Genomic DNA, 26,992 nt, shown 5'->3' on the forward strand with positions numbered 1-26,992 from the left:
GTTTTTAGTCATTAGGGAAAGACAAGTCAAAACCGCAATGAGGTACTATTTTACACATTCACAATAATATGTCTTTTATCAAAAGGAGGATAATAGCAAATGTTGGTGAGGATTTGGATAAAGTGGAATCCTTATACTTTGCTGGTAAGAAAGTAAAATGGAGCAGCCACTTTGAAAACACTGTGCCAGTATCCTCAAAAAGTTAAACATATAGTTACCATATGACGAAGTAATCCTGCTTCTAGGTATACACTCAAGAAAACAGAAATCATAAATCCACACAAAAACATGTATCTGAATGTTAAGAGCAACATTATTTATATTAACCAAAGAAATGGAAACATCCTGATGTCCATCAACTAAATAAAGAACAGGTCAACAAAATGTGTTGTAGCCACATAATGGAATAAAATACTCTGAAAATAAAAAAAAAAAGGAACAACAAAAGAAAAATGCTACAACATGAATGAACCTTGGAAACATTATGCTAAGTGAAAGAAACTAGACATAAAAAAGCCACATAGTGTATGATTCCATTTATATGAAATAACCAGAATAAGTAAATCCTTAGTGACAGAAAATAAATCAGTTGTTTCCAGGGACAGAGAAGAGAGGTGAAGGAGAGGGAGCTACTAATGAGTATAGGATTCCTTCTTGGAGTGATGAAAAGTAGTCTGAAATTAGATAATAGTTTGGTTGTGCAACTTTGTGACTATGCTAAAAATCATTGCATTATACAATTTAAAAGGATGGATTTTAATGTACGAAAATTACACCTCAGTAAAAGGAAAAAAAACAACAACATTTGAATCCTATGGCCATATTCCTCTACAGAATGAAATTTGAGTTTTAAAGAGAATAAAGAAACCACAAAGATGCTGGATGTGTCTCCAGCCCTGACATTTATTAGCAAGTTATTAAACTTCTGTGAACTTCAATGTTCTCAATATGTTGGTATCTTCCCCATTAGGTTCATTATGAGGAATGTATGTTGTAGTCAATAATCACTGCTAATTGCATGATTATTATTACTTTGTACTATGATCAGAAACAAAAAATAGGTCAATGGATCATGGTTCTGCCTCAGGTATTGGCAATTCCACCTCATTTATTTCCAGTATTTGCACCCCCTAAAATTTACATGCCCTGGTAAGTTAACATAGAAGATATCCCAATAGACAGCACCCTTGTTCAGTACTACCTCCTAGCTAATGGCTCTTTTTTCCATTCCAAGCGACATTTCCCCCCGGCAACTCGTATGGCTAGAGGACTTGGTTAAAAGGTTCATCCTACATATCTGCAGCTACTGAACATACAGGGAATCATTTCCTTAGGTTTATGAGAAAGGGGAGAAAGTTTGGAACTGTGCAAAATGAAGCAAGCTGAAAAGGCTAAGCACATATTTGTCTATTTTTGTTATAGATCAAAGTAAAAAGTGGGGAGAGAGCACAGAGGCTGCTTTAACATATGCAGCCAAAAGATATGGTGGTATGGACAGAAGGTAATTGGAGTTGTTTCAGGGAAAAAATAAAACCCAATGAAAAATTAGGCTAAATTTAGAACAATATGATCTATGAGATGGTTGAACAATGTCCCTGGAGAAATGTAGACTCTTACTGTTTTTTTGTTTGTTTGCTTTTGTTTTGCTTCGTTTTCCCAAACAGAACTTGGGTATAGAGCCTGTAAAATAATGCTAGTATACCTTTGTAAGCAGGCCTGGTAGTGTTTATTCTGTGTTTACTTCTTCTGGCCATGTGGGACCAAACTAACGGTGGCATTTACATTTTTTTAGGGGCATTTATTCAGATACCTTCCTCAGTATGAAAATCCAGTGGTGCTTTGCTTGTCTTAGCTCACGTTGAACACATACTGTGATGGGGCCACTTTATGTCAAGCTCCATGCAGGTCCCAACATGCTGTTGGCCCTAAAATTTGTACCATTAATTTTCTCCCAAGAAGTACAATGCTTCTCAACAATAACAAGCAAGTAATTCAACATAACTGCAGAGAAGGTCAGTAAATGATGAAGAGCTCAAATTACAGAGTCCTTCAATGAGAACACTGGGTGCTCTTCTTTTGTCTATTGTTTTTAACTTCCAACAGTAAATTGGACTAAATAAAGCATTGTTTGGTAGAGGTGTTTGGGAAATACATTTTAATGAATTAACAAGAATTATGTATAATTGCCATCATTGTTTGTATGTAAATGGTGTTTCAAAGTAATTAAAACATTTTATTTTAATAGTTTAAATGCTGCTTTCAAAATACTGTTTACATTATTTGCTTAACAAACATTTTCCCCCATGGATAAAATAAACTTTAAATCCTGCAAAGATGGAAGACCTAATCTTTTGCCCTTGTATTTGAAAAAAATACTGTTTATACTGAATAATGCAATTTTATAGTTTGTAGAGTTATCTTGAATTTTCTAGAGAATTTACACCATGACCATCACTACTAGTTCAAGATACATATCTCTAATTGTTAGTTTTGTCCATGCAATGAATTCATAAGATTAGGAAAGGATGTAGAAAGACTGAGACAGGGATTTTGATCCCTGTGTTCCATTCCCAGCACTCTAATGAACTAAATGTGAAACTTCAGGCAGGGCTTTTAAAGCTTCAGGCCCCACTCACATCACCTGCAGAATAGGGAGATTTTATTAAATGTGTGATATTGTTCCTACTAATTTACATATAAGTTCCCTATTGTAAAAATACTTTAAAGTGACTCAAGGATCCCTAAGGCTCTTCTAGGGGTAGATTCTACAATTCTGATTATACGTGTGGGCTAAGGAATTGGAACTGGAATGATTAGTGTGCCCCTCACAACAGGGCTCATTAAAACCAAAAACAAAACAAACAAACAAAACAAACTATAGGGTTCATACAATAGAAATGAAGTCCACCTTTCCCAGTGTTCAGCAAGAAGATGGTGTTGCACTATTACTATCAACCCAGATTAGTTGCACTGCCAATGTCTGCACACAGTGAAAATGGATATATGTAATTATTTTGAGGGGCTACACAGAGTCTTTAAACAGAGCAAAACTGACAAAGATGAATGATCACTTGAGGACTAAGAGCATGACTTGGCCATGGCTTGTAGGTACTGCAATACAGCACAGGAGAAAAGCAGAGGTGCCAACTGTACCTTTTTTGCAAAAGGGCCCTTCATATGGTGAATTGGTGCAATCACAGAAGTATCCACTGTACTTCTCCACACATTTGCCCCCATTGTGACAAATGCTACCATAAGTGCTGCAATGGCCCGGGCATCCTGGCCGGACTCCAGAAGTCACCTTTGCCCTCTCTTCCAGGTCCAGTTTCTGCCCATTCAAGTGTAAGGAGCGTATGCATCCTAGGAAGCCTTTCTGCCTTGATGACGTTCCCCCTAAGAAATGAGAAATAAAAGGAACAAAAAAAAAGTAAGATGTCATACAGTTCAATTCTTCTAGGTTTAATATTGACACTTGTAACAGTTAAGCATTGTTCTGTTGTCATACTGTGTTGTACTTTTCCATTACAGGTTCCAATGAGAATTAGGAATTCAAATAGCATGAGCAAAATGCACTTCTTTCCATGTTGGGAATCTCCTCACCCCTAACTCCAAAAATCGAAACAAAGCAAAACAAAAAAAAAAATGGTGTGCCTGGATGTCTCAGTTGGTTGAGCATTTGACTCTTGGTTTCTGTTCAAGTTATGATCATAGGGTCATGGGATTAAGCCCCATGTCAGACTCCATGCTCAGCGGGAAGTCTGCTTGAGAATTCTCTCCCTCTGCTCCTCCCCCTTCTCTCTCTCTCTCTCTCTTTCTCTCAGATAAATAAATAAATCTTTAAGAAGAAAGAAAGAAGGGAAAGAAAGGAAGAAAAAAGAAAAAGAAAGAGAGAAGGAGGGAGGGAAGAAGGGAGGAAAAAAGGAAGGAAGGGGGAGGAAAGAAACAAGGAAAGATTATATTTCATGTGGAATCCTATACTTTACATGTTTCAGACAGAAATTTCAGATCACTATGTTCCTTGTAAATGAAATAAAATGTGTCATGACATAGTCTATAGTGGACTTCTGTCTGAAGTAGAATGCTCGAGCAGATTGTCCCTTCTGACAGAGTTAGAAGCAAGCTATCAAGCACATCAACTTAGAAAACTGCAATAAGCTTTATGTTGCTCATGCAGTGCTTGCATTAGGCTTTAGGACAGATAGATACGGAGTCATACTCCATGTCATTAGATGATTAGCCATGTTGACCACTGTTCACCTCAGTTTTATCTACTAAATCTATAAAATATGTCTGTTTAGTGTGTTTTTTTTTTTTTTTTTCATCTTTTGTTTTTTTTTTTTTTTTTTTATTGGTGTTCAATTTACTAACATACAGAATAACACCCAGTGCCCGTCACCCATTCACTCCCACCCCCCGCCCTCCTCCCCTTCTACCACCCCTAGTTCGTTTCCCAGAGTTAGCAGTCTTTATGTTCTGTCTCCCTTTCTGATATTTCCCACACATTTCTTCTCCCTTCCCTTATTTTCCCTTTCACTATTATTTATATTCCCCAAATGAATGAGAACATATAATGTTTGTCCTTCTCCGACTGACTTACTTCACTCAGCATAATACCCTCCAGTTCCATCCACGTTGAAGCAAATGGTGGGTATTTGTCATTTCTAATAGCTGAGTAATATTCCATTGTATACATAAACCACATCTTCTTTATCCATTCATCTTTCGTTGGACACCGAGGCTCCTTCCACAGTTTGGCTATCGTGGCCATTGCTGCTAGAAACATCGGGGTGCAGGTGTCCCAGCGTTTCATTGCATTTGTATCTTTGGGGTAAATCCCCAACAGTGCAATTGCTGGGTCGTAGGGCAGGTCTATTTTTAACTGTTTGAGGAACCTCCACACAGTTTTCCACAGTGGCTGCACCAGTTCACATTCCCACCAACAGTGTAAGAGGGTTCCCTTTTCTCCACATCCTCTCCAACATTTGTTGTTTCCTGCCTTGTTAATTTTTCCCATTCTCACTGGTGTGAGGTGGTATCTCATTGTGGTTTTGATTTGTATTTCCCTGATGGCAAGTGATGCAGAGCATTTTCTCATGTGCATGTTGGCCATGTCTATGTCTTCTTCTGTGAGATTTCTGTTCATGTCTTTTGCCCATTTCATGATTGGATTGTTTGTTTCTTTGGTGTTGAGTTTAATAAGTTCTTTATAGATCTTGGAAACTAGCCCTTTATCTGATATGTCATTTGCAAATATCTTCTCCCATTCTGTAGGTTGTCTTTGAGTTTTGTTGACTGTATCCTTTGCTGTGCAAAAGCTTCTTATCTTGATTAAGTCCCAATAGTTCATTTTTGCTTTTGTTTCTTTTGCCTTCGTGGATGTATCTTGCAAGAAGTTACTATGGCCGAGTTCAAAAAGGGTGTTGCCTGTGTTCTTCTCTAGGATTTTGATGGAATCTTGCCTCACATTTAGATCTTTCATCCATTTTGAGTTTATCTTTGTGTATGGTGAAAGAGAGTGGTCTAGTTTCATTCTTCTGCATGTGGATGTCCAATTTTCCCAGCACCATTTATTGAAGAGACTGTCTTTCTTCCAATGGATAGTCTTTCCTCCTTTATCGAATATTAGTTGCCCATAAAGTTCAGGGTCCACTTCTGGATTCTCTATTCTGTTCCACTGATCTATGTGTCTGTTTTTGTGCCAGTACCACACTGTCTTGATGACCACAGCTTTGTAGTACAACCTGAAATCTGGCATTGTGATGCCCCCAGATATGGTTTTCTTTTTTAAAATTCCCCTGGCTATTCGGGGTCTTTTCTGATTCCACACAAATCTTAAAATAATTTGTTCTAACTCTCTGAAGAAAGTCCATGGTATTTTGATAGGGATTGCATTAAACGTGTATATTGCCCTGGGTAACATTGACATTTTCACAATATTAATTCTGCCAATCCATGAGCATGGAATATTTTTCCATCTCTTTGTGTCTTCCTCAATTTCTTTCAGAAGTGTTCTATAGTTTTGAGGGTATAGATCCTTTACATCTTTGGTTAGGTTTATTCCTAGGTATCTGATGCTTTTGGGTGCAATTGTAAATGGGATTGACTCCTTAATTTCTCTTTCTTCAGTCTCATTGTTAGTGTATAGAAATGCCACTGACTTCTGGGCATTGATTTTGTATCCTGCCACGCTACCGAATTGCTGTATGAGTTCTAGCAATCTTGGGGTGGAGACTTTTGGGTTTTCTATGTAGAGTATCATGTCATCGGCGAAGAGGGAGAGTTTGACTTCTTCTTTGCCAATTTGAATGCCTTTAATGTCTTTTTGTTGTCTGATTGCTGAGGCTAGGACTTCCAGTACTATGTTGAATAGCAGTGGTGAGAGTGGACATCCCTGTCTTGTTCCTGATCTTAGGGGAAAGGCTCCCAGTGCTTCCCCATTGAGAATGATATTTGCTGTGGGCTTTTCATAGATGGCTTTTAAGATGTCGAGGAATGTTCCCTCTATCCCTACACTCTGAAGAGTTTTGATCAGGAATGGATGCTGTATTTTGTCAAATGCTTTCTCTGCATCCAATGAGAGGATCATATGGTTCTTGGTTTTTCTCTTGCTGATATGATGAATCACATTGATTGTTTTACGGGTGTTGAACCAGCCTTGTGTCCCAGGGATAAATCCTACTTGGTCATGGTGAATAATTTTCTTAATGTACTGTTGGATCCTATTGGCCAGTATCTTGTTGAGAATTTTTGCATCCATGTTCATCAGGGATATTGGTCTGTAATTCTCCTTTTTGGCGGGGTCTTTGTCCGGCTTTGGAATTAAGGTGATGCTGGCTTCATAGAACGAATTTGGAAGTACTCCATCTCTTTCTATCTTTCCAAACAGCTTTAGGAGAATAGGTATGATTTCTTCTTTAAACGTTTGATAAAATTCTCCTGGGAAGCCATCTGGCCCTGGACTCTTGTGTCTTGGGAGGTTTTTGATGACTGCTTCAATTTCCTCCCTGGTTATTGGCCTGTTCAGGTTTTCTATTTCTTCCTGTTCCAGTTTTGGTAGTTTGTGGCTTTCCAGGAATGCGTCCATTTCTTCTAGATTGCCTAATTTATTGGCGTATAGCTGTTCATAATAGGTTTTTAAAATCGTTTGTATTTCCTTGGTGTTGGTAGTGATCTCTCCTTTCTCATTCATGATTTTATTAATTTGAGTCTTCTCTCTCTTCTTTTTAATAAGGCTGGCTAATGGTTTATCTATCTTATTAATTCTTTCAAAGAACCAACTCCTGGTTCTGTTGATCTGTTCCACAGTTCTTCTGGTCTCGATTTCGTTGAGTTCTGCTCGAATCTTTATTAGCTCCCTTCTTCTCTTGGGTGTAGGATCTATTTGCTGTTTTTTCTCTAGCTCCTTTATGTGTAAGGTTAGCTTTTGTATTTGAGTTCTTTCCAGTTTTTGAATGGATGCTTGTATTGCGATGTATTTCCCCCTTAGGACTGCTTTTGCTGCATCCCAAAGATTTTGAACGGTTGTATCTTCATTCTCATTAGTTTCCATGAATCTTTTTAATTCTTCCTTAATTTCCTGGTTGACCCTTTTATCTTTTAGCAGGATGGTCCTTAACCTCCATGTGTTTGAGGTCCTTCCAAACTTCTTGTTGTGATTTAGTTCTAATTTCAAGGCATTATGGTCCGAGAATACGCAGGGGACAATCCCAATCTTTTGGTATCGGTTCAGACCCGATTTGTGACCCAATATGTGGTCTATTCTGGAGAAAGTTCCATGTGCGCTTGAGAAGAATGTGTATTCAGTTGAGTTTGGATGTAAAGTTCTGTAGATATCTGTGAAATCCATCTGGTCCAGTGTATCATTTAAAGCTCTCGTTTCTTTGGAGATGTTTTGCTTAGAAGACCTATCGAGTATAGAAAGAGCTAGATTGAAGTCACCAAGTATAAGTGTATTATTATCTAAGTATTTCTTCACTTTGGTTAATAATTGATTTATATATTTGGCAGCTCCCACATTTGGAGCATATATATTGAGGATTGTTAAGTCCTCTTGTTGAATAGATCCTTTAAGTATGATATAGTGTCCCTCTTCATCTCTCACTACAGTCTTTGGGGTAAATTTTAGTTTATCTGATATAAGGATGGCTACCCCTGCTTTCTTTTGAGGACCATTCGAATGGTAAATGGTTCTCCAACCTTTTATTTTCAGGCTGTAGGTGTCCTTCTGTCTAAAATGAGTCTCTTGTAGACAGCAAATAGATGGGTCCTGCTTTTTTATCCAGTCTGAAACCCTGCGCCTTTTGATGGGGTCATTAAGCCCGTTCACATTCAGAGTTACTATTGAGAGATATGAGTTTAGTGTCATCATGATATCTATTCAGTCTTTGTTTTTGTGGACTGTTCCACTGAACTTCTTCTTAAAGGGGAATTTTAAGAGTCCCCCTTAAAATTTCTTGCAGAGCTGGTTTGGAGGTCACATATTCTTTTAGTTGCTGCCTGTCTTGGAAGCTCTTTATCTCTCCTTCCATTTTGAATGAGAGCCTTGCTGGATAAAGTATTCTTGGTTGTATGTTCTTTTCATTTAGGACCCTGAATATATCCTGCCAGCCCTTTCTGGCCTGCCAGGTCTCTGTGGAGAGGTCTGCTGTTACCCTAATACTCCTTCCCATAAAAGTCAGGGATTTCTTGTCTCTTGCTGCTTTAAGGATCTTCTCCTTATCTTTGGAATTTGCAAGCTTCACAATTAAATGTCGAGGTGTTGAACGGTTTTTATTGATTTTAGGGGGGGATCTCTCTATTTCCTGGATCTGAATGCCTGTTTCCCTTCCCAGATTAGGAAAGTTTTCAGCTAGAATTTGTTCAAATACATATTCTGGCCCTCTGTCCCTTTCGGCGCCCTCGGGAACCCCAATTAAACGTAGGTTTTTCTTCCTCAGGCTGTCGTTTATTTCCCTTAATCTATCTTCATGGTCTTTTAATTGTTTGTCTCTTTTTTCCTCAGTTTCCCTCTTTGCTGTCAACTTGTCTTCTAGGTCACTCACTCGTTCTTCCACCTCGTTAACCCTCGTCGTTAGGACTTCTAGTTTGGATTGCATCTCATTCAATTGGTTTTTAATTTCTGCCTGATTAGCTCTAAATTCTGCAGTCATGAAGTCTCTTGAGTCCTTTATACTTTTTTCTAGAGCCACCAGTAGCTGTATAATAGTGCTTCTGAATTGGCTTTCTGACATTGAATTGTAATCCAGATTTTGTAACTCTGTGGGAGAGAGGACTGTTTCTGATTCTTTCTTTTGAGGTGAGGTTTTCCTTCTAGTCATTTTGCTCAGTGCAGAGTGGCCAAAAGCAAGTTGTATTGGGAAAAAGAGAAAAAGAGAGGAGAGAAAGAAGGAAAGAAAAGAGAAAGAGAAAAAAAAAGGGAAGAAAAAGAAAAAAAACGAAAAAAAAAAGAAAAAGAGAAAGAAAAAGAAAGGAGAAAAAAAAGGGGGTGGGGGAAGGAAACAAATCAAAAAGCAAAACAAAACAAAGCAAAACCAAAAAAAAAAAAAAAAACCAAAAAAAAAAAAAAAAAAAAAAAAAGAACCACGGGGGAGTATCTTCTGATTCTGTGTACTTTAAGTCCCTTGGCTTCTCCTGGAAGTTGTCCGTCTAGCTGATCTTCTGGGGGAGGGGCCTGTTGTGCTGATTTTCAGGTGTTAGCAGTTGGGGGAGCTGCTGTGCCCCTGCCTGGTGCAGGGCTCAGTGGGGGTTGTTTACCCCGTGAGGCCGCAGGAGGAACAGCCCCAGTGGCGGGGCAGCTCTGGAAACCTGGAGTCAGCTCCGGCAGGAACTCCGTCTGCAGGGCCTGGAGGCTCCGGGGCGGGGCCGCTGATGTGCTCAGCTGGGGCAGGAGCGTCCTCGCTGTCCTGGGCCCTCCCGGCCTCTGCCTGTCCCGGGGGAGGCCGGATCCTGGGCTGTGTCCCGGCGCCCTGTGCTCCGGGGCCTGCGCTGCTGGATTCGCGCTCCCGGGCCGCGCAACCCCCTCCGCGGAGCTGCCGCCCGAGCCCCTCCGAGCTGCTCCTGGAACCGCGCAGCCCCCTCCGCACGGAGCCTCTTCTTCTGCCCGAGCCCCTCCGAGCTGCTCCCGGGGCCGCGCAGCCCCCTCCGCGGAGCCGCCGCCCGAGCCCCTTCAGCTGCTCCGTGTCCCGCCGGGTCCCGCCGTGCGCGCTGCAGCCCTTAGGGAGCTCGGCGCACTCTCCTGGGCGCGCAGTTGCTGTTACTGTCCCCGGGAGCCCGAGGGCCTCCTCGCCCTCCTGGTCCTGCTCCAACTCCCCGCGATCCCCTTTCCGCCCGGGAAGGTCGGTGCAGCTCCTGCGTCTCCGGGACGGGGCTCTCCTCTCCTGGGGACACTCGCCCCGGCCTCAGCCCGGCTCCTCGCGGGGCCCCTCCCCCTTGGAGGCCTTTGTTCCTTTATTTCTTTTTCCCCGTCTTCCTACCTTGATAGATGCGCGAACTCTTCTCACTGTAGCATTCCAGCTGTTCTCTCTTTAAATCTCAGGCCGAATTCATAGATTTTCAGGATAATTTGAAGGTTTTCTAGGTAGTTTGGTGGAGACAGGTGATTTGGAGACCCTACTCTTCCGCCATCTTGCTCCTCCCCCCTGTTTAGTGTGTTTACAGTAAAGCTTAATGAAGATAATGGAATATAGCATGTGCTCAATCACTACTTTTTGCTATGCCTTCTGAGCCCTTACAATGACTGGAACAGGAGGTTGTTTACATACACACAGACATATATACATATCGTGTTGTTTAGAAGGCAAATATGTTCTCCTGGAATACAGGACAGGATACTAACCCGACTTTCTGTTGCAGGCATATCATGAAGTTTTCAGAGAGAGTCACAATACTTGTTGTAAATTGTTCAAGAATGGAGTGGACTCAAAGTGACAGAGGATTTTATTACCACTGAAAATCCAGGATTCTACTAGCATAAACCTCTGATATCAGAAAAATGTACATTGAGAAACACAAGCCAAGAAATTAAGCTAAATCCCATCAGCAAGTACTCTTTTTAAAATATTTTTTTAAGATTTTATTTATTTATTCATGAGACACACACCAGAGAGAGAGAGAGAGAGAGAGAGAGAGAGAGGCAGAAACACAGGCAGAGGGAGAAGCAGGCTCCATGCAGGGAGCCCGACGTGGGACTCGATCCCAGGTCTCCAGGATCATGCCCTGGGCCAAAGGCGGTGCTAAACCGCTGAGCCACCTGGGCTGCCCCCATCAGCAAGTATTTATTTGGTGTTTGGAGTTCTGGGAGATCCCTGAGAAGACACGGGTCCAGCCTGCCTTTAAAGATACAGGCTTTAAATTCAACACTGTGAGCTCAAGTCCACACAGACAGATAACTGGAGGGCACCCTCAAGTCTTCAAGGTCTACAAAGTGTACTAACAGAGACAAAAACAACAGGCAGGATGGGTTTACCATTTATTTTCTGTATCCATCAATTCTCTTTTCTGAGCCTCATTAATTTCTGGCCTTACAACTCTATTAAATCTTGAACTAGCAAATGACCAGATAAAAATATAGTCCCACAAAGGTAGATACATATGAGAATTCCAAATGTGTCATTTCAGACCAGGAATATAAATGTTAAACAAGAAACAAAGCAGGAAGTTAAATAAATGAGTTAGGTAACCTAAACATTCTTCGCATCAGTCAGCCTGGCAGGGTGGACAAGGAAATAATTGGAAATGGGGTTGATGGGAGTATCGGGTGGGGCTGAGGGAGTACTGTGCCCTCCCTGAATCACAAGAGGTCTATAAACACATAACTATGTGTATGGCAGTCACTGGCTGCATCCACTGACAGACATAATGCTCCAAAAGAATTAACCTACTCTTTTATTCTGAAATAATGCTGAAATTCTACTGTATTTTCAGGTCTGATAAGTGATAGCCAAAAAGGCCAGGAGGTCAAACCCAAATTGCATGCTCCTGTCTGTCTCAGTTTTAGTGAGTAAATCTACTTTTAACCACAAGATAAATCAATTATAAATACAAGCAGATCATAAAGGAAGGTTCATTATTTCTTTCCCAGAGATTGTGCAGAATAAAGAGAAGAGGATTTATGTAGTCAAATGTTTTGTCTTGGTTTTTTTTCCCCCTTATTTTGCAGTCACTCTCTGTGGTAGATTTGAATAACTCTTCATATATCTTGTTAGTGGCACTTTTTTTTCCTAGCAGAGGTGGAGAATGCAAGATCTACTGCACATTTTCTTACGTGTGACTTAGTCAACAAGTTTATAAATGGAGATGAAAGTGGCTGGGGCCTTTTCTCTGGCAGAAATACACTCCTTGAGGTTTGAGACATACAGAAGTATGGAGAGAATGACCCAAAACAAGTGGATCATTTCACTCTGAGATACTGACAAAACACATGATGCAAAGAACTATGAACTAAATTGTGCAATGAACTAAAGTTCAGTTTTCACCTGACTGCTTTTCATTCTTTACAAAGGATAAAAACTGGAGGTCAGTCTCCTCTTTCTTTATGGAGAGGTAATAGGTAGACTAAGAATAGAATAATTCCAGATATATGCTTCTTGCCCACACACTCACACCCAATCAGGTTGTTGGTGCTCTCCTTTTTCTGACATTACTTGCTATGTGCAGAGTTTTGTTCCAGGTGTAAATCTTTTGTGAACCTTGAATACTCAACAGAGATGCAGCCATAATCTTTCCCTCCCTTCTCACTCATGATCTTTCCCAACCCCCAAACCAAGCATCTATGGATTTGCTCTCCCAGGTATCTCTGGCGGCTGCTTCTTCCCTTCTTCTTCTTTTAATGCCAATATAGTTAACGTAGAGTGCCATCTGCTTCTTTATATACCTAGAGCCATGGTCCTAGTACAATTCTTCTCACCTCAACTGGACTCCCTTTAACAACCTTCTTTTTTTTTTAAGATTTATTTATTCATGAGACACACACAGAGAGAGAGAGACAGAGAGAGAGAGAGGCAGAGACACAGGCAGAGGGAGAAGCAGGCTCCACACAGGGAGCCCGACATGGGACTGGATCCTGGGTCTCCAGGATCATGCCCTGGGCCAAAGGTGGTGCTAAACGGCTGAGCCACCCAGGCTGCCCCCTTTAACAACCTTCTAACTAATCTTTCTACCCTCAGTCCTGACTCTTCTTATCCATTCATCACTTTGGAATCAGAAAGATCAACCAAGGGCTGGTGGCTCAGCCCGGGTGGCTCAGCAGTTTAACACCTGCCTTTGGCCCAGGCATGACCCTGGAGTCCGGGGATCAAGTCCCATGTCAGGCTCCCTGCGTGGAGCCAGCTTCTCCCTCTTCCTGTGTCTCCACCTTTCTCTCTCTCTCCCCCCCCCCCTCTGTTTCTCTCATGAATAAATAAATAAAATCTTAAAAAAAAAAATCAACCAAATTTGAAAATTTGATTTTACCATTCCTATTTAATGCTCTTCAGAGACAATTAATTGTCCTCACAATCAAGTTCAAATTCTATTGTACAGATGATACAGAATGAAAGATCTGGCCTCCACTTACTGCTGCAGCTTTGTCCTCCCACATTCCTTCTCTGACTTCACTGCACCAGGCCTGCTGAACTAACAGTGGCTTCCCAGTGCCGTGTGGTCTATCTTGACTTTGGATCTCTTCATGTACTTTACATTTATGTGGTATGTTATCTTCCCCATGCATTCAAGGGCTCATAGTACTCTATCCCTACTATTACAAACATACACACCTGCACTCATATACACACGTTCTTTCCTCACATATCTTCTGCCATCCAGTATTTAATTATTTTAATTAGTTGCTATTTTTTTTGTAAATGAGAAATATTTTTAAAAATTCTAATACATCTTTGAGAAAAAATCAGAAGATCTGTTATCAGTAACCCTGCTTTCCTGCACAGCAGAGTTCAGCCGCAGCTGCACTGTGGTCAGTTCCCTTAAGATGGGGAATTTAATCTCCACTTAGCCACATCTCCATCAGGATCACTTCATTCATTCATATGGCCTTCCAGGCCCTTGTAGGTTTTTGATTTTTCAAATGCTGTTCTTTTTCTTTTCTTTAAGATTTATTTATTTATTTATTTATTTATTTATTTATTTATTTATTTATGAGAGACACAGAGAGAGGCAGAGACATAGGCAGAGAAGCCTCATGTGGGACTCAATCTAAGGAGCCTGGGATCACAACCTGAGCCAAAGGTAGATGCTCAATCACTGAACCATCTAGGTGCTCTTCAACTGCTATTCTTCGATACTTTGCTTTTTACTTGTGTATCTCTTGTCTGGAGTTCACTAAAAGGTTGGAAGAGGAAGAACAACAATAAAACTGTAGCATCATCCTTAAAGCAGCTGAAAGCCACATTTTTGAGGCTTGCATTTAATCTGCAAGCTGACAGAGAATCAGTACAATGCTTCTAATTAAAAAAAATACATTTCAAACATACTTATTTGCTAGAAACTTTATCACTAACTCACTGAATACCCAAATGAAAAGGAGATATTTTTCATATTATTCACCTCACCTAGTTGAAACTCACCTAGTTGAAACTTAGTGTCAGAGACATTGCTTTGGCCAGAGTCAAGAATCAGATTTTATGTGGCAGAGCCCAGCATCTCACTGAGATCTCTTGATCTTCAAAGCCTGCATACCTTGAGAGCTCTAAAATCCTAAAATGATTGATTTGACTAGACAACTTGAGCCAGTACTATTACTAAATGATTCTTCTAACTTCTTATCCTTATCCCTAACATGGTTTCTTCCAGCAAGTAGTATACATGCATGAATTTATTCTCTGAACTTCTACCTCACTCTTCTGGATAACTATCACCATTAGTTGACTGGCCTAGCTAGAAGCAATTCTACATTCTCCATAGTTGGCCCTTGTTATCAAGCCTGTTTATTATGATGTCATTTCCATCAACTGAGAATGAATCAACTCTTAAAAATGTCACTATCACCATTCTAAGCCTGCCTTAGAAAACCTCCATAAGCTCCATAAATGCTCCATCAGCTCCATAAATGCTCATCACTTCCAGAGGAACATCTTAATTTTTTGTGATCTTTGGTACTAAGTGCAAAAGTCTCTATTTCTCTTCTGGGTGCCTGCTATCTTTCCTCCATATGCTCAAGAAAAACTCCTTTGTTGAGAACTCTTCTGATAAAACACTGAATGTGCCAGGTTGGGCTCCTGATTCATAAAGATAATAACTCTTTCTTTTCTTTTTTCTTTCCCTACCTTCTTTTCTTGCTTGGATTTTTTACTTTGAACTTGGAGTAGCTGTTTTTTTATATAAATTACAACAGCCAACTCAACCATAGGTATATTTACCACCTAGATTCCAAATTCTGAACTGGCAGCAGATTTAGAATATACGTGAAGAATAAAAACAAATATACTAGCCATCAGCTATCTTCTGCTCTTATCCTGCTCCTCCAACTGACAGAGTTTTGGCTCCAGAAGGAAATCCTGGTAGAAACTTTAATTCTAAAATATCATTTATGAAAAAAAATTAAAAAAATAAAATATCATTTATGTAAGAACAAGGCAGGCATCTGGTTGAGTTTGGCCAGATATAGTGATTGCTTGCTCATAAGTCAATCAACACATACCATTTCATAATATAGGTGTGGCATTAACTGGATGTTGAAAAGGTAAAATAATGAGGCAGTAGTCAATTTGAACTAAGAGCTTACTTCTTTTTTATTTACTTATTTATGAGAGTAAAGAAGGAAGAGAAGGAGAGAGGGAGAGAGGGGGAGAGAGAGAGAGAGAGACAGAGAGAGAGAGAGAAAGAGAGAAGAAAGAAAGAAAGAAAGAAAGAAAGAAAGAAAGAAAGAAAGAAAGAAGAGAAAGAAAGAAAGAAGAAAGAAAGAAAGAAAGAAAGAAAGAAAGAAAGAAAGAAAGAAAGAAAGAAAGATAGATCACAAATTGGAGGGAAGGGAGTAGGCTGCCTGATGAACAGAAGAGCAGATACAGGAGTATATCAGGACCCTGGGATCATGACCTAAACTGAAGGCTGACGTTTAATGGACTGAGCTTCCTGGGTGCCCCTAAGAAGTTACTTCTTATAAAGCACCTTCCGAGGATTGTGCTTTAGAGACATTTTCTGATGTAATCCTCACTACAAATTGTAGAACCTCAAATAAAACACTAATCCTCCTCAAAAAATTGGTAAAGAGATTAATAACAGCATCACTTAACAGCAAATTGAAAGTATTTCCTATTTATGTTTGGTGGAAATGAATGCTGTGAAAATCTTTTCAAGAACAATTCAGCAACATGTATCAAGACCCATGAAAATATTATTATCATTGGCCTTGTTCTACCTTTTTATAGAAACACCCCAAAATGGAGCAAGGGGTGATGATTACACCCAAATATAATTAATTTTATTTCATACATAGTCATTACAAATACTTCATTATGTGCACATATAGTATAATTATCTACCTAGAAAATCATCCCAAAACAATAATGACAAACTATTACAATTAAAATGAAAGTATAAGAATGTAGATAGGGCAGCCCGGGTGGCTCAGTAGTTTAGCGCTGCCTTCAGCCCAGGGCCTGATCCTGGAGACTTGGGATCGAGTCCCACATTAGGCTCCCTGCATGGAGCCTGCTTCTCCCTCTGCCTGTGCCTCTGCCTCTCTCTCTCTCTCTCTCTCTCTGTCTCTCGTGAATAAATAAATCAATAAATAAATATTAAATAAATAAATAAATAAATAAATAAATCAGAAATCAGAAATTCCTGGGTTTTGTTTCTTTTGGTTCTGTTTCTTTTTTTTAGTAAGCTCTACACCCAACATGGGTCTGGAACTCACAACCCCAGGACAAGAGTTGCATGCTCTACCAACTAAGCCAGCCAGGCACCCAATAAAACCAGACATTTCTAAGAAATACAGAGATAGACTCTTTATATAGAAAGATTTTTTTTTTACATTATAATGTACATTGGAGTTCTAAGTAACTATGAAAAAGAGGAACCATGAAATAAATGGAGATGGGAAAATATTATTTTGGAAAATAAATAAAATTACAATCCTACCAGAATCTTAAACAAATTCCAGGTGCATTAAAGACATAAACATAGCAACTAAATAAGCAAAAACTGAAAATATTAGGTAAAACACTATATAGCTGTTAATATGCTATTTATATTGACATGCTATGGTTTCTGCAGAACATTTGAGGTAAAAAAGAAAACAAAAACAAAAAACAGTGAGAAAGCTGTGGTATAATACATATAAATATATCATTTATGTAAATATATCCACAAATAGTAATATTGTACAGTGTTTCCTAGGGTATTTAAATGTATGTAAGAACCGTGAACAATGCCTGGAAAATCTCATACAGTGCTAATATTGGCTGCCTCTGATAGGAGTACTTGGAGGTATTATTGACTAATTTTCAGTGAGCATGCATTTGCATATTGATTGTGTAATTTAAAATCAATATTTTCATTTATTATGTATATTGTGTACAACACTGTTAGTCTCCTTCTAAAAGTCATTTTAGAAATAATTTATTATATCAAGTTTCAAATGAAACTTCTTACTATAGAATTGTGTGTATCTCTAAAAGTCTTTTAGTACCATGTGGTATTTGGATATTAAAGGATACCTTTGACAGCTTTAGCATGTTTGTGTCTGGGTATGGGGTATGGGTGTGTAGGATGTATTTATCTTGCTATTTGGATTTTCTGCAAAAAGTCTTCCTTTTTTGTTGGTTTTTTTTCAAGACTACTGGCCCAAAACAAACATTTGCTTTCTTTTTAACAGAATGGTGGCAGGGCACAACATTTTGCCCAGAGTGCTAAATAAACCTTCTGTGGAAATCTCCATTCGGTTATTATTTACAATTCAGGAGGAGGGGAAAGAAAGAAGCACACACTTGAATTGTGTTTCTGTTTTTGTTGCTAATGTGGAGCCATAGAGAACAAAGCCCAGTGCAGTCCAAGGTGGCTGATTATTGCTTTGCATATTGTTTGGAGGCACCCCCGAAAGAGTATCATGATGATGGGGCAGAAAAGTTCCCATAATTGTAATTATTGGTCTAGAGTAGCCACGAGTGCCATTTTGACAAAATGATCCTCTCCCATCTTGCAAAGCTGAGTGCCAAGTCATGCCTCACTGTACTCCCTTCTGCCAAAGTTTTTGAAGATGAAAAATCACTATCAAAAAGAGCTTCAAAGAAAAGTTACAAAGGCTCCTGTGAAAGAGGAGGGATTATTGCCCTTCTTGCAAGAGCAACTGGATGCGAAATACCATATGAGCTTCAGGTCATTACTAGAATCAGCTGGAGCACCTACATTCTTCCCAGCTGGCTACCTGGCCAAGTCATTGTCCTATTAACATCAATATCTGGATTTCCCACCTGCTTCGGCCCCTGGCAATCGCTGGTTAGTCTTTTCCATCATGGCCCTACTGAGAATAGATAGTCCCAGAAGCTAAAGCACAGACTCATTCAAAGGAATAAGCAGATAAAGGAAAAGTTCCATAATTTTAAGCTTTCAGAATTTTCTCTAATATTTCACCTGGCCCGGAGTAATTTTATGGGTGACACCAGGACACACTAAAATATATTTTTAAAAGGCTGCATTTCACCAAATAGGATAGTAGCATCAGCAAGTCAGGGGCAGCCACTTTTTACCATCCAATTTATTAATATTGTCATGACACATTAAAGCATTTCTGCAGCAATCACTTTGGGGCACTTTCGTACTCCAAGCTTCCTTTGGGGAAGTGCTGGCTGCAGTGTGACTACTGACACACCGTCAAATGTAAGAAGCAGCTCTCTTCTTACATTTGAATAGCTGAAACTTGGAAATAAAGCAAAAATCATAGATGATATTTATCCAGTAGAGATGAAAATAATTTCTCTGAGTAGAGGACATAACTCCAAAGATGGCCTGGTGAACAGCACTTTTATGAAGGATAGCCTGAATACATTAGACCTGAGAGCAAGGCACCTTGCTTGAAACCCCTCCTCCCCATTCAAAGCTTGCACTTCTTAAACCTTTTTTTAAAGATTTTATTTATTTATTCATGAGACATACAGAGAGAGAGAGAGAGAGGCAGAGACACAGGCAGAAGGAGAAGCAGGCTCCATACAGGGAGCCTGATGTGGGACTCGATCCCAGGTCTCAAGGATCAGGCCCTGGGCTGAAGGCAGGAGCTAAACCGCTGAGCCACCCGGGCTGCCCCAAAGCCTGTACTTCTTAAATAGCAAATGGATCTTCATTTTTATGGTCTTGTTGCCTACTCTTGGGCTGATAATGGAGAATATGCTCAGAAAATATTTGTCAAGTAAATGGTTTCCAAAAAAATAGTGAGAGAAAAGAGGAAGGACACAGTGGCAAATGGATGGACAGGATCAGATACTTTGCAGTGTTTCCTCCCCAATCTGGCAAAATGGTGCATCATCTGTTATGAAGAACTTTTTGGTTCATAGAGCCATTTGGACAGAAAGGAAGGAAAGGATAAGGCTGATACTTGAAAGAACAAAAAATAAACTTTGTTTAAAAAATTACTTCAATTAAAAACTGAAAATTATTCCAATAAAGAAAAAAAGAACTGGTTTGGCTTTTTGCAGCTGCCTCACTGGCAGCATAGGCTGAGAGAAGGGCTGTCCCAGAAGGTCGTGATTGCTCAGATGTCTCCACAAATGGGTGTTGGAAGTGGACGGCTTTCAGTCTATTTCATAAAACGTACAGTATCATTCAATCACAAACGGAGGGACTGGCCTGAGCACCTCCTCTGATCCGATAGGATTCTCCAGAAATAAGGCCCTGTACACCCACCAGAGCAGAGGGAAAACGACAGCAATCACAAAGGTGACATCACCTCGGAGCAAGCTTGTGGGTACCAGGTAAGAATATAAAAATGGGGTTTTGAAAAGTCCTTTCCCTTTGAAAGCCAGTTGCTAAGACAACAGCGATTGTAACTTCCCGTTTTATAAAGGCCCTACCTCAGCTTTTGAGGCATCCACACATCAGATACACTACCACGTGGGGACACTTTTGCTGATTTGTGCAAAGAAGGGATAAAACCCAGTGTGGGGCAGGATCCCTCCCCTGGGAGCTATTGCATTAATTGAATGTGTCCTTTAAATGTCAAATCTCATAAATTTCCAGGCAAAGCAGTGTCTCATTATCCCCCTGGGGTGTGGGCACAAATGATTCCCATTGAAATTGATACTTTGCTTGCAACTCCTTTTTAATAGCCCTTGCTTGATAGGGAATTCCAAGTAGGAGAAAAAATGTTCATTTAAGCTTTGCAACTGATTTCTGAAGTGTTGGTTATTAAGCCCAGTGGACAGATGGGATAACTGAGGCTCAGAAAAGGTAAATGTCTTAACATAAAGCCAGTAGTAAAAAGGCCAGCATTTTTGGAACTTTGCATTCAGTCGCTTTCATTATACCTGGACTGAATTCAAAATATATCCGAGAACCTGCACCATGCACAAAGATGTAAAGGTAAATAGACACTATGACCACAAGGAAACCACTAGGGGGAGAGTGGTAATAACCAGATCATTATAAGCTGGTGTGATGGGTATGATCACAGGTAGAGGGTGGAGTGGAAGTACCTTCCCCTATGAGAAGACGGTTGATCTGAATCATCAAAAACCTGTGCCATTAATGAAGAGGAATCTGCCAAGTAGATCAGGGGTAAAAGTGCGCATCCTACTTTGAAGAATAGGACCATTAAAAAGGTAGAAATGAAAACAATGCAAACTGGACTCTAAGGAACCCCTCAGCTTTAAAGAGTGTTTTAGAAAAGAAAGAGGGAGGAGGAGTTACATTGTAGCTAGTCCTGTGGAGAAATGAAGAATAAACTTTGCTTAAGAAGATTACTACCTTTTTTTTAAATGTGTGTGTGTGTGTGTGTGTGTGTGTGTGTGTGTGTGTGTGTTGTACAAGAAATCTACATGATTCTGGCTTAGGTTGGATTCTTCTGCAAGCATGCTGTGGATGAAGTTAAAGGGGCAAGAGGTATGTTAGGGGTGCCCTTGGGGACCACACCTGTAGACGGGAGGGGAAGAAAGCAGGAAGGGGAAAGGGGAGGTGAGAACTGCAGTGCAGACCTGACAACAATCTAGAAAACCCACAGAGAGCACTAGAGTTAGAAAAACCCATGAGAGATGTACCTCTTTGGGCCCAAATGGCCAAACCTTTCTGCCATGGACTCAAATGGTCATTGTATGCGACACCCTTAGAATGGATGTGACTGTGACCAGGGGTTTCTCTGCAGCTGAGGCAGCTCCTGAAGAAGCAGACACATGAAGACCGTCTGTCAACTGCCTTCCCATGGCAGGGCAACAGGTCCTTCTTAAAGGGGAACCTGAGCAGCACATTTCTATGTCTACTATGGGTTCCTAAGCCTTTCTCTACACCATAAATAGGTGCTGAGACGACCCTCACCATTTAGCCTGGCACCTGGATGATGAAGAAAGCTGAATCCAAATGTGGCACTTGTCACCTCTTCTACAAAATTGCCTTCCCCTACACAAGTGGCTTTGAAGTCCAATCTTTTCCTTTTTGAATCAGAAGGAACTTGTAATAACATGTGAACTCAGTGTAAATCTGCCAGTAACACTTTGCAGAGGATTTCCATTACATTTCCTTCCCCTCCATCACTCTACTCAAGGGCTTTCTCACTTTTTCTCCTTTTTTTTAAGGATATTATTTATTCATGGGAGACACACAGAGAGAGGTGGATACACAGGCAGAAGGAGAAGCAGGCTCCCTTCGGGAAGCCTGATGTGGAACTTAATCCCAGGACCCTGAGATCATGCCCTGAGGCAAAGGCAGACCCTCAACCACTGAGCCACCTAGGCATCCCTCTACCACCTTCTCTGAATCCTCAGCTATCTTGACAAAGCCTTGGAGAAATCAAAACAGGCTCCCTAGGCTGCAGGTAGGGTTCCAGCATCCGCATGTCTTGCTGGGTCTGCTTTTTTCCAAACCTAGAGTCTCCCTGATAGTTAACACTCAATGGCACCTTGGCTTTGGAAAAATGCATAAACAACTTCTCACCTTCCTTTTTCCCTCAGATCAGGTCCTTGAGTGTCCAGGGAGTACTGATTTTATTTTCCAGAAAGACCTGGACTTACTTTCATTTTTACAATTATCACTCCAGCTCCACATAAATGACACTGCCCTAATTTTTTTTCTTTTACCGTGTTACAAATTTTGATGATGGCAGTGCCAGAGGAATCAGAATAACTGCTTCTAACATTGTGTTTTTGTGTAGTCTAAATCTCAGGGCTTCTTTTCCTGGTTTGTATGAGAAAATGACGCCATATGCCATACTGTACCCTCCTTTAAAAAAGACAGTATGACTTGCGATATGTTTTACCAATGGTAGTCAATCAAACCAAAGAAGAAAACTTTACAGTCTCCTTCAATTGGCCATTATCAATCCAATGCAGACCAGCATATGATGAAATGAGCTTCAGTTAAAGCAGAAGATGCTGTAGATTAACATTTCAAGAAAGTTTCTGGACTATTGGTGGGCAGAAAATACTAAAGTGGACTGTGGGAATGGGTTAAATGCCTTCAACTCTGAGCATCTTAAAGAAGAGATATTTTGCAGAAGGGGGTGATTAATAATTTACTTGTCCAAATATGAAAATAAAACCAATGTTCCTTCAAAATATTTTCAAGCTATAAGAGTGTGATTTGTTGAAACAGTGGTGTTGGGGAGGGAAAATGCATGGAGGGGCAGGTAGTTCTATATCATTGTTTTTTGTTTTGTTTTGTTTTCTGTATTTTGTCCATCATAAAATTTTGTATTGAGTGGACACTGCATGCTCCTCTAAGTACTGGGTGCATAGCAACAAAGCACAGCATTTCTGGGACTTGCCCTGCTGGCGATCTGAGGTCTCTTGCCAACTTCTTAAACTCATCACAACAATTTTTTAGATGTAACTATTAGTGAGGAACATCAGAAATCACATATTAAATTTTTTACTAAGTAAAACAATTTAAGAATATTTAACAAATGACTTACCTTTGAAAAAATAAACTTTTTGGTATATTGGATGTTATCATTGGAAAGTTATATGATGTTGAAAAGACAGTGATTCCTTTACTTTTTGTTTCACCACTGATGTCATGTTAAGTAACATCTTCTATGCACTATGGTTTATATAATAAATATGCTAAAAGGTGATTTTTCAGTTACTTTTTAATGTGAAAAGGATACATACCTCCTCCTGTGCTTTGAGACACATTATATCCTCTCAAATAGAAAACTCTACTGGTCTTCATCAAGAAATCCATCTTCCTGAGGCACTTATAAGGATAAACCTTTTTTTTTAAAGACCTTATTTATTTATTCATGAGGGACACACAGAGAGAGAAAGAGAGAGGCAGAGACACAAGCAGAGGGAGAAGCAGGCTCCACACAGGGAGCCCAACATGGGACTCGATCCCAGATCTCCAGGATCATGCCCCAGGCCCACGGCAGGCGCCGAACCTCTGAGCCACCCAGGCTGCCCTCATAAGGATAAATCTAAGCAACTATTTCCATACAGACTCTGTGGCAGCTAATGTATGTGGCTGCATTTTTGCCACAGAGCACCTGTTTATGCAGTGCCAGAGCTCAAAGTTGCTCCCTAACTGGCTTCACCATAGACCCTACTAAGTTTCGCATGCTTCACCTGAAAACAGGAATAATAGTTCCCTATGAGCATGGAGGCTGGAGCAGCATTTTTAGAGATCTCTTTAAACTTTATGATTTATCAAGAATCATGTTTTTATCTTTCATAGTCTACTATTTTCCCTAAGGAGCTATCAAGTGGGAACAACTTCAGTTTACTTTGACACAACAACAATAAACAATAAAAAACAAAACGAAACATGAGTCCATGAAAGAAAAAAATTAAGAAGGCAGTAAAAATCACATGAAAATGAAACAGGCCCACATCTTTACAAAATGTCTATAATTCAGCAAATTTGGAAAAATGCGATTCAGATTTGGGGAGAATGAGGATAAAGATGATTGTCATTCCTAGCATAAACATGGAGATTGCAGACCATTGGGTACTGAGAGATCAGCTACCAGATAGCTTTTCCATTCTGCAGATAAAGACAATGGGTAAACCAAGGCTAGCTGTTTTGTTTTGGTTTGGTTTTGGTTTGGTTTTTTAACCAATTTCCTGTGACCTGTTGCCAGTTGACCTGGTATACACACCCATATCTCTCCATTTCACTTTCAGCAATGGGTGCTAGTTCTTGGATTCCTCTTGCCTCATCTGCTCACTGACTGGCACATTCATAGGGAACAGCAAACCAGAGGGGTAATTAATACCTCCAAGAGTTTCAAGGATGAGCTAATTACATACTTGCAGCATATATTTCAGAATCTATGTGTTATGAAGTTTCTCCTATTCCATTAAAAAAATGTAACCAGTAGGATGGCATGGTTGCAAATATCCCTAACTATCATGGTAATAAAAGTCTGAAGATAAAAATATCAATTCTGGGAATCCAGCATGCATTGACTCATATATGAGCACTTCAACTTGTCACATTCCAATGACAAGGACAGTGAAGAGGTACATGCTGTTCTATAAAATTCAACCTGTTTCCAGTACTCAGAAAGCACTCACAAGCACACATCTACAGCAGTGATTACAATGCTGAACAATGCTCTGTTTTGATCAAAAGATCCTTTAGTGGCTAAAGGTATCCAGACAGGCATATCCAAATGAATATTTAAATACTGCTACCTTCAATCTATCCCTGGGAAGAAGTACACATCAATGATATTTTTTTTCTGCCTAGCAAATATAAATATCCAGTGTCTCTAAAGTTTTGAATGATAGGGAATGCAATTCTTCATTTTGTCCGTTAGAGCTAAGTAGAGGGTTTTGTTTTTTGTTTTTGGACCACTGAATTATACAAAATGGAAATATTGGGACTTCAGCATTTTTGACCACCTGACATTTCTAAATGAGTGTATTACTGAACACTAAACAACAGAATTCAAACCAACAGACTAAAATGACCTCTAATAGCACGTTGTTTTTTTCTTCGCCTTCAAGTACATTAAGACAAATTCAATAAAGCAGAGTAACATCTGAGATGGAACTTATTGGAGAGAAACATAACAGAAGCAGGTGCTCTCACCACAGCTGACCTTGGCTCCAGCTCAAGCAAGATATGTCCTCCAGTCCCATTGACATGCTCCTACAACTCACTGCATTTGTGATCAATTTAACTGAAATGTCTGGAGATAAAAACCTGCCATGAAACACAGCTGCGACTTTTCCCTTTTGACTTGCACAAAGTTTATCACATATTCAGGACATATGATAATTTCATGAGGACATGAAATTTGCATGGAAGGATAAAAAATATTATTCCATCTTTATATACACCTTTCTGCCAGAAAGATTCATAAATACTCCCTGAAATAAATTAAACTTTGGCATGGAATATAATTTATGAAAATTGCAAACTACTTGAATTGATTTCAACAAAAAAGACATTAAATCTTGATGACTAGCAAACTTCTTCAGAGAAATAAAATATGATGTTTAAATAGAATTAAAACAGCAATATAAATTTCCAAAAATATTTTAAGATTAAATCATATCACTCATGTAGGTTATTAATTAAGTAAATGCCTTAGAATCATAAAAATGCTCTTAATCACTTAAATCATTGGTTCTGCTACATAGATAAAACATGACAGATGAAGAAAGAAATATGATTCCTCTTGAGAAGAGAAAATATGACATATTCTGTTACTTTTTTTCCTTTTAGCTGGTGTGCTTTTAGCGAATGCTTTTGTCAGAATTAAAAGTGGCACAAACGCAATTTAAAGAAACATGTAAGAAATATCCATTGATTGCTGATGACATTTCATTACTAGTAGTAAAGTTATGTAGTGTGAGAATTGGCTAAATAAATAAATGAGGAAAGAAAATCAAATCTGGGTTGACTGGAAAATTTTGGACCTTACTTATATCACTTATATAAAACTTTAAGTTTTATATAAGAACAACTTCTTAGCTTTGATAATATTACAATTGCCCTAATATTTACAGCTATGTTTTGTACTATAAAGATTTACAAGTCCTGTTTAACCTACTTTCAAAAAATCTTTACTAAATTATAGCTATGAGGCTGACCTTTCCTACCTGGACTTGTGTGGCTAAATTCTCTTCCTCTCTCTCTCTCATTCTCTCTCTTTTATGTACACACACACACACACACACACACACACACACACACACACAGCTCTTTGAAAAGTAGTGTCACTGAACAATTTATCTTTCAGTTCCCGTCATCCAACAAGGTTCCTGGCTTGTTTTTGGTGCTCAGTGACTACTTACGGAATGAATGAATGAATGAATGAATGGACTCAGTAAGTGATGTTTGAACTTTTCTGGTCCCACTCTAAGTAGTTGAGATGAACAACTTGTCTAGAGGCTGATTCTGAGTCTCAGGAGAAACTGCCTAATGGAGGGACATCAGCTCAGGAACCAGGCCTAATTTTCTGTGCAAAAGCAAGGCAGCTACCTCAATGGTGTGATTTCAGGGGGCATCAAAGAATACCATGGAAAACAGTAGTTCCTTCCCCACCATATGACTGGTGACACATCCCTGTGAGATACTGTAATATATTTTATTGCACAATTATCAATAATTATCAAGAGTCAGGTATCACTAGGAAGGGTGAAGGGTGGGCTCACTGACTTAGAGGCAACACCTACTAAGGTGTAAATAGTTGATATATTCTTTTTCTACAAGTAGATTTTGACTGTAAGAATGAAAAATAATAGGGGTCCTCAGACATCTGAAGATAATATGTACAAGGAGAAAAGATACAAAGAGTCTGAGATCACCTCGAAATTTGCTGAGGGGTGACATAACTTCCTATTGCTGAGGATGATGAAGCTAGAAAGGAAGAATTTGTAAAATCATATTTATGTTTATAAATGCTTTATGA

The 26,992-nt window shown here is 39.5% G+C and overlaps 1 protein-coding gene across 2 annotated transcripts in view; it reads right to left on the minus strand.

Moving 5' to 3' along the window:
- CNTNAP5 (contactin associated protein family member 5) overlaps positions 1 to 26,992 on the minus strand; it is a 796,713-nt gene that overhangs the window by 101,180 nt on the left and 668,541 nt on the right. For both annotated transcript variants that reach the window (XM_077861335.1, XM_077861336.1), the window contains exon 18: positions 3,154 to 3,393. In XM_077861335.1, the coding sequence (XP_077717461.1) occupies positions 3,154 to 3,393 (240 nt within the window). The remainder of the gene's footprint in view (positions 1 to 3,153; positions 3,394 to 26,992) is intronic.

Source organism: Canis aureus, chromosome 20, assembly GCF_053574225.1.
Source record: "Canis aureus isolate CA01 chromosome 20, VMU_Caureus_v.1.0, whole genome shotgun sequence".
Taxonomy (NCBI): domain Eukaryota; kingdom Metazoa; phylum Chordata; class Mammalia; order Carnivora; family Canidae; genus Canis; species Canis aureus.